The sequence below is a fragment of the Crocodylus siamensis genome, chromosome 5 (genome assembly GCF_052110815.1).
Source record: "Crocodylus siamensis isolate JL-2025a chromosome 5, ASM5211081v1, whole genome shotgun sequence".
Taxonomy (NCBI): domain Eukaryota; kingdom Metazoa; phylum Chordata; order Crocodylia; family Crocodylidae; genus Crocodylus; species Crocodylus siamensis.
This window is the reverse complement of record NC_143399.1, coordinates 94840072-94855308: the sequence shown is the minus strand read 5'-3', so window position 1 is coordinate 94855308 and position 15237 is coordinate 94840072. Positions and strand designations below refer to the sequence as shown.

At 42.2% G+C, this 15237-nt stretch overlaps 1 protein-coding gene across 1 annotated transcript in view; it reads left to right on the top strand.

Moving 5' to 3' along the window:
* DNAH5 (dynein axonemal heavy chain 5) overlaps positions 1–15237 on the top strand; it is a 305852-nt gene that overhangs the window by 149152 nt on the left and 141463 nt on the right. The window contains exons 35-40 of the mRNA XM_090049841.1: positions 1235–1407; positions 2206–2384; positions 3622–3809; positions 4483–4677; positions 7616–7750; positions 8543–8650. Of these exons, the coding sequence (XP_089905967.1) occupies positions 1235–1407; positions 2206–2384; positions 3622–3809; positions 4483–4677; positions 7616–7750; positions 8543–8650 (978 nt within the window). The remainder of the gene's footprint in view (positions 1–1234; positions 1408–2205; positions 2385–3621; positions 3810–4482; positions 4678–7615; positions 7751–8542; positions 8651–15237) is intronic.

The window sequence follows — 15237 nt, the reverse complement described above, 5'->3', positions numbered from 1 at the left end:
AGCACTGCCCCCTACCCCCTTTCTTCCCTCCCTCCTTTTCTGCTATTTAGAATTAACATTATGTTCTCCTTTCTTTTTACTGCTCTGTGCATATTCATTCACAGCATCCAGTGAAGTGAACTGTTCAAAACTTATGTTACATATACATATATATGAAGAAGGCAGGGTAGATCTTCATCTTCTAAATTAAATCAGAGATCTCTTGATTACTCTCTCTGATTTTGTTAGTCTATAAGTCTATATAGTTGTGCATCTACATGAAAAGTTTACTGCAGAAAGTAAAACATAACTTTCTACATGTGCAGTGCTATTAGGACGGTGTCCTTTACTCAGCAGCATCTCATGTGTAGACACTGCCAGGGCAGCCTAGGACATATGAGGGTGCTTTGGTGTGGCCCCCACCCCATGCCACCTGGGGCTACTCTGTCCTGGCTCAGCGTGCTGTAGTCTTGGGTGCACGTTCAAACAGTATGCCTGGGAGTAATAAATTCTGGCATATATGCATCAGAGTTTATCATTCTGTGCTAATAGCACATGTTGACTCACCCAGTGGCTACATCTACACGTGCTTAACTGTGGTGTAAATTAATTATCTGTGGAGTAAAGTGTCACCATCTACATGTGTCATGGTATTAGGCCACAGTAAATGAATTAACACTTCAGTAAGTACTGTCAGGGACAGTACTATCTTATGCCAGGGTAATTTACTGTGGTTAAAAGCATTTGTAGATGCTGGCCACCAGTGTAAATTGCAGCTGATCAGGTCAGCCAGCTGGGGGCAGATTCCTGCCTGCTATTTAGCCACATGGAACTGCGCTTTCAGCACCCTGGTGCCCCAGCCAGCCTCTCTGCCACCCTCTGCTGCCACCCAGAGCCTGGGGTTAACCCCCTGTACCCCCTGCCAACCCAGGCCCATTCCACACTGGCTCAAATTGAAGCTCTCCTGAACATGTGTGCCTGATACTGTGCCTGGGAATAGTTTGCTCCAGCTCAAACTGCTTTGGAATTTGGTTCGCATAAATTGCATAGATGCACCCAGTGATTCCAAAAGCCTTTGTTAGCAAAATTATTAATAAGCACAACTGAAGCACCATGAGTTTAAATTATCAGTTGCTACAATTACTAATTGCATCTTGAGTTCATTAGTGCTGTTGGGGTTTGCCTTGGGTAATGTACATAAATGCAAGGAGATTGTATCTATTAGCGCTTTCAAATGTTGCTTTTATTTTCCTAGTGCCGTCTGCATGTCAAGAGCCCCACAGACTTTGAATGGCTGAAACAGTGCAGATTTTACTTTAGTGAAGACTTAGATAAGATGCTCATAAAGATCACTGATGTGGGCTTTACGTACCAGAATGAATTCTTAGGCTGTACTGACAGGCTTGTCATAACACCTCTCACAGACAGGTGATTAAAATTTGATTTCCTCACACCCTTACTTAAAGCTTAAAGACCTGGGCTTTCTACTTCAAGGCTCATTGTTGCTCATTTGTTGTCAAAGTCTGTTTTGAGTTCCACTGTTTTCTTAGCTTTAGTGGGTTTGTATGGCATGTGAAAAGGTAGAATTTTGTGCTTGGACCTTGATTAATATACAATCCTGAGAAAATTCTGACTTCATGCAGTATGCATGTGTGACATACTTTTCCATAGAAAGTAGATCTATTAAATATAATGAAAGTAGTACAGTTGAGTGGGAAATAGACATTTTATTTGGTCTGACCAAATTAAATGTTTCTTGTGCAATTAAATCTGAATCTCAGTTGTTCTGCTTCCACAGGGATCTTTCTTTATAGCTACATTGATAGGTTTAATAGAGTGCCGTCCTTTGAAGTAAATTAGTTAAAATATCTCTTATTTGGGCTTAAACATGCTGGCTGTCACCTTGTCAAATTTAGATTTTGGAATTTTCCTCAGGTGACATCATACATAATTAGGAATTATGATGTGATGACACAGTGCTTTAAAGTGGCCATGGAGAAGCACCAAAGATAACTGATGTGGGGACTTGTCCTTCAGATTGATTGGCAGGTGTGCCTCCCAATTGCAAGGGCCATTGAATCATGTTAATTTAGTGCTTTCCCTGGGCACATTTCAAGATCCAGTTTGGGAACAAGTTAAAAGGATGTAATTCTCAGTTCGATTATAAAGCAGGCATAGGGCACTGAATGCTGCACTGTAGATACTTAACAGTCTGTTGCCTTGTAGATGTTATATTACTTTGGCTCAAGCCTTGGGGATGAGCATGGGTGGAGCACCTGCTGGGCCTGCGGGAACAGGGAAAACCGAAACTACCAAAGACATGGGAAGATGCCTTGGTAAATATGTTGTGGTCTTCAATTGTTCAGACCAGATGGATTTCCGAGGACTAGGGAGAATTTTCAAAGGTGAGATTTGCCCAGTTACAGAGTTCTCTTATTCAATAACACCTTACAGAATAAGATTATACATATGCTTTAGACTTTGGGCCTCAAACTTATTTCAGCGTTTCCTGTTTTAAAATAATGAAGTACTTTTATAGACACAGTTTTCAAGGACAAGAGAATGGCTATTCTTTATTTAGAAAAGGGTTCAGTTCAACCAAAATCTTTCTTTTGAGCTTGTGTGACTTAGGAAAACTGAGAACTAATCATATTCCTAACACAAATGTCAATCTGTATTGGACAGGAACAAGATCAAAACATTTATTAAAAGAACGTACATTATACACATTACTACGTGTAAGAGCTAAATAGAGTGGCTGTCTAAACTGTTAAGTTCATGGATTCTGGCTCACTATGTCAAACGCTTTAAATTCTTAATCAGCTACGTTGCTTAAAATAGCTAGCAAAAGTGAGAGACTCTTTAATGGTATTAAATATTATTCTTAAATACTAAAACCAGTTATTTGACATCAGCAGAGACAGAAGGGAGTATAGACTGTCTTTTTCCTCACCTGAAAATGATGGCAGATGCAAAACCGAGGATGAACTTGAACCCTGAATATTCACCTTTCTCCTTTTTGAGAGTTACTGTGTATTAAAAAGTATCTTACCAAATATTCATAGAATCATAGTATAATGTTTACTTGGTTATTCTGGGGGGTGGAAAAAACCCCTATTTCTAAGATCAGTGTGTCCTGGAACCTCTTTTCATGTATAGAAAATTTGGTGGTTCATTCCTTTAACTGAGTTGTACACTATTATTATGGCTGGAAACTGGTAGTTTTAACATTACCTTTTATTATTGATGAGTTTTCATGTTTATGGAACAAGATATCTGAAACAGGAGAAGCCATCGCTTTGAAAACGTGCCTGACTGATGGATTTTGATGGGCATTATCTGTCCTGAGAGAGAATGAATTGGAGAGCAAGGATATGGCCTGGACAAATACTGGGCCTGTTGTCCAGAGAAAACTTCTGGTGCTGGGTATTAGCTGAGAAAGGCTTGGAACTGTGACCAAACAAAATTTCTCCCACTAGATTCTTTCTTAGTTCTTGGAAATGGGTCTACTTAGTAAGTGAACAGAATTAATTCAGTTATCTGCCTTCACTATTAGTTTCTCTTCCCAGTCAATACAACTTCTAGAGTCCATGCATTTAACATTGCAGTGTTCAGAGGCATAGTAGTATTTTTCTCTTTAAGGTCTTGCTCAGTCTGGCTCTTGGGGCTGCTTCGATGAATTCAATCGTATTGATTTACCAGTATTATCAGTAGCTGCACAGCAAATTGCAATCGTGTTGACTTGTAAGAAGGAACGTAAAAAGAGTTTTATTTTCACTGATGGAGATAATGTGGAAATGAATTCTGAATTTGGAATCTTTCTAACTATGGTAGGTAATCTGAGGGGTGTCTTTAATTTCAGTCATTGTATACTGGTGGCATTTACTGTACTCATTAAACCCCTGATGTCAATGTCACCTAAGCTGTTAAAATTCTGTTCCGGTTTGAGAAGGAAAATTGATTATATAGCCAGCTTACAGGGTTGAGTCTCAGTGACTGTTGATAAAATGTGCCAAATTAACTAGTTACCAATTTATTCTAGCAACCAGCCCTGCAAATTCAGCTTGGGACTGGAAAATAAATTAGTAATGGACTTTCACATTATAATCCATGTTCTGCCTGCTAAATTGTGGCCATTGTCTGCAATATGGCAACTTCAAAGTTATTTTTACAGATGTAACTGATAAACCTGGATAAATGTAGTGACTCAAGAAAAATAAAATCCAGCTCTCACCTGCTTAGCTTTATTTGCTTTCAGTGCTAAAGGCAGTAAAAGTGCTAAAAATCTGTAGTAAGTGATAGAATACATCTACTAAGGCACTCATAGAGTTTGGAGTTTTTTTGCTGTCTGCCTTAGTCAAAGCAGAATTGAAAGTCTTGTACTAAGTTCATAACATAGTTGTAATTAAATATTAAAACACATTTTGCTTAACTATGTCAAGATAGTTCATTTTTCTTATTAAATACAACAACGCCAACTTTAAACTTTTCTCTTCTCCTCAGAACCCAGGATATGCTGGACGACAAGAGCTGCCTGAAAACCTGAAAATAAATTTCCGTTCAGTAGCAATGATGGTTCCTGATCGTCAGATTATAATACGGGTCAAGATGGCTAGCTGTGGTTTTATTGATAACATTGTATTGGCAAGGAAATTCTTCACTCTGTACAAACTGTGTGAGGAGCAATTATCTAAGCAGGTGAAGCTGTCAGAAAACTGTCTCTTTAATAGCTTTAATCTGGCACTTAATATCAGAGAGCTATGGAGCAGAGAAATGGGTCTATCAGTGTGATAAGCACATATTAAACCAGAAGGTGTCTGTCACTGAATGGAGTTTATTATTCTTTGGGTTTAAAGTATTATGGGTTTCTTTGTTTTTGTGTAGGGAAGTGGCTATCATTTGATAGAAGATTACTTAGAATTTGAATGGGTATTGTAGTATTTGGTGGGTTAAGACCAGTTAATTACATCATTAGTAACCCGACCACACATCCATTTAGTTGATGGTATGATAAAACAAGGAATAAGCCACAAAAGTTGTTACATAAAAATCTATATAATAATTTTGTGGTTGGTTCCCCTTGCACCATAAATTGAATATGGGGCCAACACTGGAGCCAAGGGCTACCTGTACATGTGCTTGGAGGTAGGAGGGCATTTTAATTACAGTGGTTCCTGGACAGCCGCTCTAATTAAAGCAGCTCACCATCAGATGTATTAAGTCCCCCTGCATTTCACAGTGACCACAGAGGCACTTTAGCTAAAGGTCATTAAATGAGGTTTTAGTTAAAACACCCCCATGGCCATTTTGAAATGCGGGGGGGCTTAATACATGTGACAGCGAGGTGTTGCTGGAGCATTCTAATTAGAATGTGGAGCAGATTTAATAAGCATGTCTATAAGCAGTCAAGGGCTCCATGTGTTCCTGCAGCTGGGTGTCCGGATTAGTTGACAGGTGCTTCCAGCCTTAGGAGTGCCACTTGCCAGCACAGGGGGAGCCCAGGATCATGACACTGGGCTGCTGCTGCACCAGCAGGATGGTGCATTTGGGATCGGAGCCGTGATCCCACAATCGCACCTCCTGTCATGCACCTGTGGCAAAGCAAGAAGAATGATGTTTGAGATCGTAGATCAGATCACATCATGCCTTTTAATTCAATATCTGTCAGCAGCTGATGTAGCACTTAGATATTAATATACTGTTACTGTAAGGGGCAACAAAGGATTTTTTTCAGTTTCTGCTACCTAGGCTATATTGTATGTTTGAGGAGCTTCTCTTGGATAACCAGCCCTCAGTAATGCCTGAAAAAAATGGCCTTCTCCTCTCAAACAGACTACACAATAAATCAAAAGACCTATGGACATAATGCTCAGGGCATTCCTATCTCTGCCATTAGAAGAGCATGAAGCAGCATTACTCTTCCTTATGGAATTTGTCTTGCTGTCTGTGGAGTTATCAGTTTGCATTTAAACAATGAAAAGTCCTCCCTGCATTCCAAGGCCTGAGTACATGGTCCTTGATTAAAACAGTCTAGGAAATAGGTGGAAGATGCACACAATCCCATTTAGAATCATTCTTTTAGAAAATGTTGGATTCTAGCTGTTGGCATTGACAGATGGCTCCATATAGGCAGAATAAAGTAAAATGCTTTCCTGGGTTTCAGATAACTTAAACACTTTTTAAATATGGGGGAGGAGGAGGGGTGGGAGAAGGGAAACCTTATTTCACATGTTCATTGTTGTTTACATATTGCATATCTCTTTGCTAGAAAGCAAAAAAAGTACTTTGTCAAAGTGTGCCCTGGTAAGGCTTAGCTAGCTTGCTAACCTCTGCACAAGAGGCTAACGCTTCTTTTTTTTTTTTTTGCTTCACCTCACACAATAAGATAATGGAAGAGAGTCCTACTTTGAAGCTCAGAACTGTTCTCTTAGCCTACAGCAGCAGTTTACAATGATATAAATACTGATAACTTTTTTTTTAATTTAAAAACCTGATGTTCCAGGTACTGTGACCCTTTTCCTTTTCTGTTGCATGAAAGCAAACCTGAAGGCACAGTTAAAATACAATATTTTCATGCCAAGTGCCCCCAAATGACACATGCTCCTTATTTTTTGGAAGCTGGAATGTAGAAAAAAAGATTTTTCCGACTGTGGCCAACTGTGTGCATGGCTGACTGTGACATAGAGCAAGTCCTCCAGAAATGTGGTATCCCAGGAGATGGTCTAGGTGACACAGCAGGAACTTCCTGGTGTGGCAGGATAGCAACAAGGCTTGGTTCCAGACCCTTGCAAGGGCAGTAGCTAGATTGTCTTTCCTGTAAATAAGTCTTCAAGTTCCTGTAAATGCTAATGTGTTGTTTCTACTCCATCAACCTCATCAATATACAACTGCAGACTGCATGCACTTGCCCTGAGCAAGGTCAGTGGCTGCTTCAGGCACAAACTACAGTGCCCAATTAATTGCTACAGCTGCAGGCAGGTCAACACTGGATTTTGCCTCTTGTTTGCTGGAGCCACCAAGAAGTGGCAGCCATCTTGGCAGCATTAAAACACAGTGTCTTCTGTACTTCTGTTCCTCCATAATTCTATTCCAGTGAAGAAAAATCAGCTTCTTCACTTAAGAGACCCATCCTTATTTTGGAGAGCAGATTTGGGATCCAGGGGGGAAGGTGCCTGTTTGCTGAGGTGTACTTTCAACTCTAAAACTATGATCATTATTCAAGTTTACAGAGAGGTTATTTGCTTCAAAAATAATCTACCTTACACCTGCGAGTTACAATTCTTTTACATGTAACTGTCCTCTGAGGGAGAGGAGGACTCTTTTTGGAGACAAATACTACCACTGCTGAGTTATGCCATCTTGCATTTAAATAAACCCCAGATTTTTGTGCTATCTGAAAGTTGTTATTGTGATTTTTCCCCCCCCAGTTGAATAAATGGGCAAACTGCAGCATGAATGAGATGAATGTTTTTGACAGTGATACCTTAGAAAAATTTAATCTGTGTTGTGAATGCAGTACCATGGCAGTAACAGTGGAGGAGCTCCAGAATTATGTTGTTCTTGTTTAATGAATTGTTTTCCTGCGTAGTGGAAATGAGTTGCTTAATGAATTTTGTTAACTTCTGATACTTTCTAGGTTCATTATGACTTTGGTTTGCGGAATATTTTGTCAGTACTGCGTACACTGGGAGCAACAAAAAGAGCAAACCCCACTGATACAGAATCTACTATTGTCATGCGAGTATTGAGAGACATGAACCTTTCTAAACTTGTAAGTTTCACAGATTTAAACTGTTTGTTTCATAATTGTCTTTTGAGTCGAATACTTGGAAACACTAATAAACTATAAGGTGGGAGAATGTGTTTAACGAAGGCTAATCAATAGATATGTTAAATTTCTCAAGATTAGTTTAGAAATACTCCTTCCTCTCCTGTTGGCATAATTTAGAGTTTAGTTTTTTACGTTCCTTGCTGTTGATAGGTACCTTTCACACTTCTATGGTTTCAGTTGTTGTTATTACTTCTAGGTAGTGATTCCAAAATTAGCTACTGTATACCTGATCTTCATTTCTGTCCCATTTAGTGTTTGGTTTGGGCTTTATCTGATGATATTCATTTGTCCAGCCAACATTTCAAAAGCTTATGTGATAAACTTCTGTTAATGTCTTTCTAGACTTTAATTCCTTTTGTCACTCACAACTTACGTGACATAATACTCTTTTTTTTTTTTTTTTCCACTCCAGATTCTGAGAAAAGCCTGTCACTTTCTTATCCATTGTATTGAGAAAATTTGTCCCCTGTATTATAGCAAAATGGAATCCCAGCTCTAGATCTCTTTTCACAGTTTCTCTTAGTCTTGCTTACACTGGAGGAGTCTATGAATTTACAGACTGATAATGCCTTTTCCTCATCCCAGATACCCTCAGAGTCCAACTATCTTGACTCTAACGTGTTCAAGTTATTGGAGTTCATGATGCAGAGCAGGATTTGACCCTGGCGTACCATTAATGAAAGTAAAATGGTTGTGACATTTATTTAATCTTTTTTTCTACTGGTTTTGTAGATTGATGAAGATGAACCATTATTTTTAAGCCTGATAGAGGATCTGTTCCCGGGCATTCAACTTGATAAAGCAGGTTATCCAGAACTAGAAGCTGCTATTAACAAACAGGTAATGATTCTTTTAGTGCATAGCCCTATGACAGATGCAAGAGAGAGTGATTATTTGTGTGGCATAAACATGGTGGGAATTCCTATAATAAACAGTATTGAAAGTTTGCCCACTGCAAGAATGAGTTTTCTGATTGAGGGGAAAAAAAGTGGTTGTAATGTGCTAGTGAGCCTTCAGTATTGTCACTTAAAGTCTTAAACACTAATTTTCAGTGACAAATTAATGGTTGAAATTTGTAAATCTTGGTCAGTCCAAAAATAAATTGAGGCAAGTTTAGCCAGTACTACGATTAGTGTAGAAAGATTTTATTTTTTTTTTCCCCACAGTCAACATGTTGTGTTAATCCCTGCCAGGTAACTCAGAAAACGCTAACTGGCATATATATGGTCCTCAAAGAGAAAAATAGGTTGTGAGTATCATTCATTCAAAAGAATTGCTGTATTATATTACTTCCCAATGCTACAACTGTTGCTCATTATGTAGTCCAGATTTTGAAAAATAACAACTCTAGAAAGAAGCTAAAATACTATATTGTGTGTCAGAAGTGGTTTTTTTTTTACTCTTATCAATTTAAATCCTGAACTCTGCACATGTAATTTGACCTGACTTGAAAGATGTATTTTGAATATAAAGATGACAAATTTGATTACTTCATACTACCCAATAAAAGGACATTACAGTTCAGAAGAGAATTAGAAGTGGGTATTCATGCAATTGCAATAATGAACTGTTAACGTAGTGTATGATTTACTTTGTCAATTGGAAAATGACCAGATACTTTCTGGCCAAAAAGTCTGAATTGAAAAAATGTCTTCTATAAATAATTATCCCTTGCTAGGATAAAGTACAATAGCTCTGAATTGCAAAGGTAAGAGAGCTGAATCATTTTTCCAATAGCCTGAACAGAAGTCTTTTGTTCTTACTGTGGCTTTGCTCTTGGTTGCTTTATGGTGCATGGTGGATCTCTTATCCTATCTCATCTTACCTAGCCTCTTCAAAAAGTGCTTAATACTAATCTATTTCAGAGAAGTTGGACACTTCAATACCTAACCACACTGAGGATCTAGGATCATATCGAAATTATAAGCATTATTCAGGACATAGCTGATGACTTGATCAGGTTAGAAGGAAAGCATCTCCCTAACTGTGACAGTATTGAGGTTGAGCAGGGTGGATCTAGAGGGGATACAGTGGTGTGGCTGCACCCCGTTTTAGACTGGACAGTGTTGCTGGAGCCTCTGAGGACTTGGAAAAAGTCTTTAAAGCAGAAGAGAATCCCTGCTTCCCCTCTGTGCTTAGAGGTATGTCCCCCCACTCCTCCATCCCCAGCCTGCTGTGGCAGCTTTCCCTGCTGTCCTGTGTGTGGGGGAATCTTCAGAGCTGCTCCTGCCTGCTCCAGCTGAGTTGTGTGGGGGCAGGGCTCAGCTAGGGCAGTGATGACAGTGGCTGTTCCTTCCTGAGCCTGCTCTTTCATAGACTGGGCAGTAGGGGAACTGGGCACCCTCTCCCCATTGCTGCTGCTGTTCCCAAATAGATTAGCGCCCACACAGCTTGGTTTGCAGGGGCAGGTCAGAAGCTTCCCCTGCCCCTGGGACAGTGAGAAAAGCAACAGCACTTGGAGGAGGAGGGGACAAAAGGTGAGGGGAGCAGATGTGCATCTGAGCATGGTGGGGAAAGGAGGGATATGCTTACCTTCTATGGGGACTTTAAGAAGACCCTAAAGGCTCCTGCTGTACAGTTTTCCCTGTCCAGGTTTGGCAGGGGGTAGAAGCTGGGATGAGGGTAGATCCAACTCTGCCATATGGGTTGCTGCTCCCAAACCCCACTTTGCCATATCCTGGATCTGCCATTGGTGTTGAGTGACAACTAACGATAGCCAAAATGACTCTAAAACTTATAGATGAGCAGGAAAAAGAAATTGCTTGCCAAACTTAAGTGGGTCTTAATATCACTTCAGCAATGGGATGTCCTCTAGTTCAGGGATACTTTAAGGGAAAAAAAAGCAAGAAAAATAATCACAATTGTTCATACGAGAATTTAAGAAAGGAAGTTAGAAGTTAAAATAAATGAAACAAATATTTGAGCACTACGCCCATTACAGTCTCCATTGTAAACTATCACGAGAGTCCTCATCCAGTGCAACCTAAAGACTGTGAATGGGAATATGAAGGGATAACTGATCTACTCAATTTGTTGTATGCAGAAGAAATAAAATAGTATCCTTAAGGGAAGTGGCCCAGACCAGACTCTGGTTATAGTGTGACTTCTGTACTTGGAAACTTGGTAACTTAGTGGGTTTAGGATATAAACTGTCTGGATGTGCTGTCTTTGAAAATGCAAATTCAAAGCAATCTGGGACTTTGGCACCAGTTTATTGGTGAGGAGTGGCTTTAATATTTTCCAGAAATTAGCATTCAGGAAACTAAATGTATTTATGAATCTAGTTCACAGCACCTAAATGTCAACTTACTTTCTAGAGGCAAGGATTTCCATGGGTGATATATCTTTTATTGGACTAGTTGCACAGTAGGGAGAGACTTAGATAAGCTTTTCAATGTCCCTGAAGGTGAATACATTGCATTCAAAAGCATGTCTAAGTCTATCACTATCATATAGTTGTCCAATGAAAGCTACCACCCACAGAAATCCTTTCCTCTTGCGTATTTCCTATACCATCATGGCTACAACACTTACAAATGTTTAAAGTTCTCTTGTGTAGCGGACCAGTAGGGGGTGCTCCTGCACTGAGCCACCCACCTCACTGCACCCAACCAAAACCAAGCTTTGGATGCCTCCCCAAGGGCTCCAGCTTCTGGCTAACCCCTTCTTGGAGTATACCCACAAGCTTGGGGTAACTTCTGCCATCACCTGGGGCTGGTCTTTATCCAGGTTCTGTGATCCCTGGGGAACACAGGCCTTGTAGACCTTGAAGAGTGCTTAACCCACCATGAGATGCCGGGGTGCTTCCTTTAGCCTGAAGCATTCACAGTAGCCTCCCTTAGTCAGCTGAGCGAAGGGGGCTAAAAGGCATACCTAATCCCTTCTGAGCAGTTCCAGCAAAGCTTGGTATAACAGACAGCTTTATTGCTTGGAGAGGGTAGGCATGGAGAGAGGGGGTACAAGTCATAGAATCAATGAGTCGCAAGGGACCTAGACAGATAATCTAGTCTGACCCCCTGCCATGGGCAGGAAGGAGCACTGGGGGTGGGAGGGGTCATAAGACCCCACCCAGGTGCCTATCCAGTCTTCTCTTGAATATTTCCAGGGAACGTGAGAGCACCACCTCTCTGGGAAGCCTATTCCAGGCTCTGGCCACCCCTACAGTGAAGTAGTTCTTCCTAATATCTAACCTAAACCTATCCTCCCTCAGCTTGTGGCCATTGTGCCTGGTGACTCCAAGGGGTGCCCTGGTGAACAGACTTTCCCCGAGTCCCTGCTGGTGGCCCCTGATAAGGTTGTAGATCCCCCCTCAGTCTCCTTTTGTGGAGACTGAAGAGATTCAGGTCCCTCAGCTTCTCCTCATACGACTGGCTACAGAGGCCCTCAGCCATATGAGTGGCCCTCCTCTGGACCCTCTCCAAGTTCTCCATGTCCTTCTTGAAGTGCGGCGCCCAGAACTGGACACAGTACTCCAGCTGCGGCCTGATCAGCGCCGCATAGAGTGGGAGCGAGACCTCTCTGGACCTGTTAGTCAGAATAAAAATAAAATTCCAGAGCAAACAGAAACGGCTCTTGCTATGTTGCCAGAACACTTCATCCTACATTACTAGCTAAAATTCAGGTAAGTTGCTCACAAATATCATCCAGAGGCTGATTTGAGCATCCTCAGGAGGCAAGCACATCTTTGCGTGTGAGTGAGTTCCAAATGTCTCTCCTCTCCAAGATGGATAGACTCTTAGATAACCTTTCTGACCTCATCCTTTGGCCCTAACCATAAATCAGTATCCTCATACCACAGCAGATGCTGGTTGGTCAGTTTAAAAAAAAAAATTAAAAAAAAAACCAAAAGTCAGCACCCTCAGGTGAGAGTTTAGGATTACACAGGAGGAGCAAGTTACCCCTTCTCCCTCAGGAATTTCAACCCTGTTACCTAGATGACTAGGTGTATCCAGCAGCCAGAATTTGTAACCAGGGGGGAGGAGGGGTGGGCTGTAGCCATACATCAGAGAGACGGGCAGGTAGACAGGTTGATTCCTCCACATCTGGTTATTACTGTTTTTACTTGAATCCAAGACCAGGTATTTTTGTTCATTCAACGTGGGGGTGAAGGGTAGGGGAAAGCACCTTGTCTTTGAGTAAAAAGCTGGGAGGGGGGGTTGGGAGGCAGGGGGTTCTGACTTTGCTTCAAGCCTAGGTCAGGGACAGAGTCAGAGATGCAGCAGCCGCTGTCCCAACCTTACTGTCAGGCAGGGCTGGCTCCACTTCCTCTTGCATATGGAGCAAGTGGAAGCTCTGGCCTTGGTCTGGTCATTCAATGGTGGCAGTGGGGGCAGCAGCAAAGGTTGCCACTGCTGGCTGTTGAATGGCCAGGCTGGGGCTGAGAGCTGAAAGTGTAGTGGGGCAGGTGCCAGGAGTTTTAGGCATTGCAGGGCAGGAGAGGAGAGATGTGGTGGTGAGTTAGGGGGGAAAAAGTGGGGAAACGGGGCAAGGGGTCTTTTGATCCCTACGTGACTACTCCCCCACCACCTGCCTACTCTACTACATGCCTCCCTGCCAGTGCTTTTTCTGCTGTAGCAGTGTGGGGAAGGGGCAACTTAAAGATAATCCCTCTAATAAATAGATTATGTACATGGAAAAGTATAACCAATTTATACATTTTCCATACATAGAATCTAATTCTTCTAAATTCAATCTAAGTTATTCTTAAATTGAAAGTAATTTTGGATTTGGGTAAATATGGTACTTAAAGTTCCTTGGTAGTGTTGCTGCAAATTTAGTCGCACCAGTGATGCTGAAAGTCTTGGGTTGGGTCCCCATGTACAGGAGCATTTACTGGTAGGCTGCATCCACACAAGTGTGAAAATTTGTTTCCTTTGGAACAACTAGCTGTGAGATACCTTGTGCTGCTGCTAGCTGTCCTTGGGGAGCACCTGTGCCATATGCCCTCTGGTGCACAGCAGGTTACCCGGGTGTGGTAGGTGAGTCTGGGCTAGCACCAGGCTGGCCCCAGCATCCTTACCTGGGGTTCTGGGGGCCTCTTGGGGCTGCAGAAGTGGCAATCCTGCTGCCCAGAGCCTGGCCAGCAGCCAGAGTGTGGCTTTAACTGGCCAGGTTCCAGTTTTGAGCAGCGTATGCTACCCTCGTGTGTACTGCTCCACTTTTTTGCATGTGTTTTTTGACCCCTGGATATCCAGGGGTCAAACTCGTTCCCCACTTCCCCCCCCCAGCTGCTCCCTTGCAGGGCAGGGAACAGCTGAATGTGCGGTATGTCATGCTGCAGATGTTTCCGTGTTGCTGCATACTACACGGCTGCATTTGTCTGGTCATGGCTGTAGAGGCAGAAATAACTGCAGTACAAATTCGGGCCACTGCTTTATGCTCCTGCACGTGTGCTTCAATGGACAGCAAATTGTTCCAGGTGGGGGTAGGGCCCCAGCAATATTACCTGGTGTCCTGGTGCAGCAGGGGCACACATCTGGGAGCACGGATTCTGGCCAGCAGCCAAAGCATTGCTCTAGATGGCCAGCCCTTTGTTTATTCTGGTGAATGCTAGTGATGTGTATTCTGCACCGCTTCCCCCCACCCCCCCGAGTTTTTTTTGCTGCCAGGATTTGCTGTTAACAAATTTTGCTACGTGTGTGGTTTGTGGCACCACAAAACTGCTTGTAATGGCACAAACTGCATACCTCTGCATGTGGGGACCTGCCCTTGGTTGCAACAGGAAGAAGAGATGGTGGAGACCCAGAAGGCTATTTTGACTTTGTTCTTGCTAGTGGAGATAAAAGGGAGCTCAGGTTATGTTGAGCTGAGATTAGAAGTGCTATGTTAGAAGTAGTATTGATGAAATTGAGAAATGGGAGCAGGATTTTATTGCCGCCATCTTCGTTGTAGGGGGTCAGTGAATTTGTATATCAGCACAATGTATACATGAACTAGTGCTGGAAACTGCTTGAGTTTATGAATGATCAATCTGTTAATGCAGAACCAGTTAGCTTCTTATTGGGACCATAGACTCACAGGAAACTAGGGCTGGAAGGAAATCACAAGGTCATTTAGTCTAGCCCCCTGCACAAGGCAGGATCTTTCCTGACTAAACCATTCCAGCCAAGTGTCTGTCAGACCTGCTCTTGAAAATTTCCAATGATTCTGCAGTGTCTTTAGCTAGCCTGTCCTGTGTTTGGCCACCCATGTAATTAGAATGTTTCTCCTAATCTTGAACCTAAATATCTCCTAGAGACCATTGTTCCTAGCCCTGTTTTGGTCCCGGAGCCCTGGAGAAGCTCCCCATCCAGCTGCACACCCTGCCTGTGCAGCTTCCAGCCTGTCTTCATGGAGACCCTGGGATTGCAGGGCCAGGAAAGAACCCTGGTTTTGCAGCCTCACACTGTCATGGCTCTGCAACCCTGGGAACTCTATGGAGACTGGCC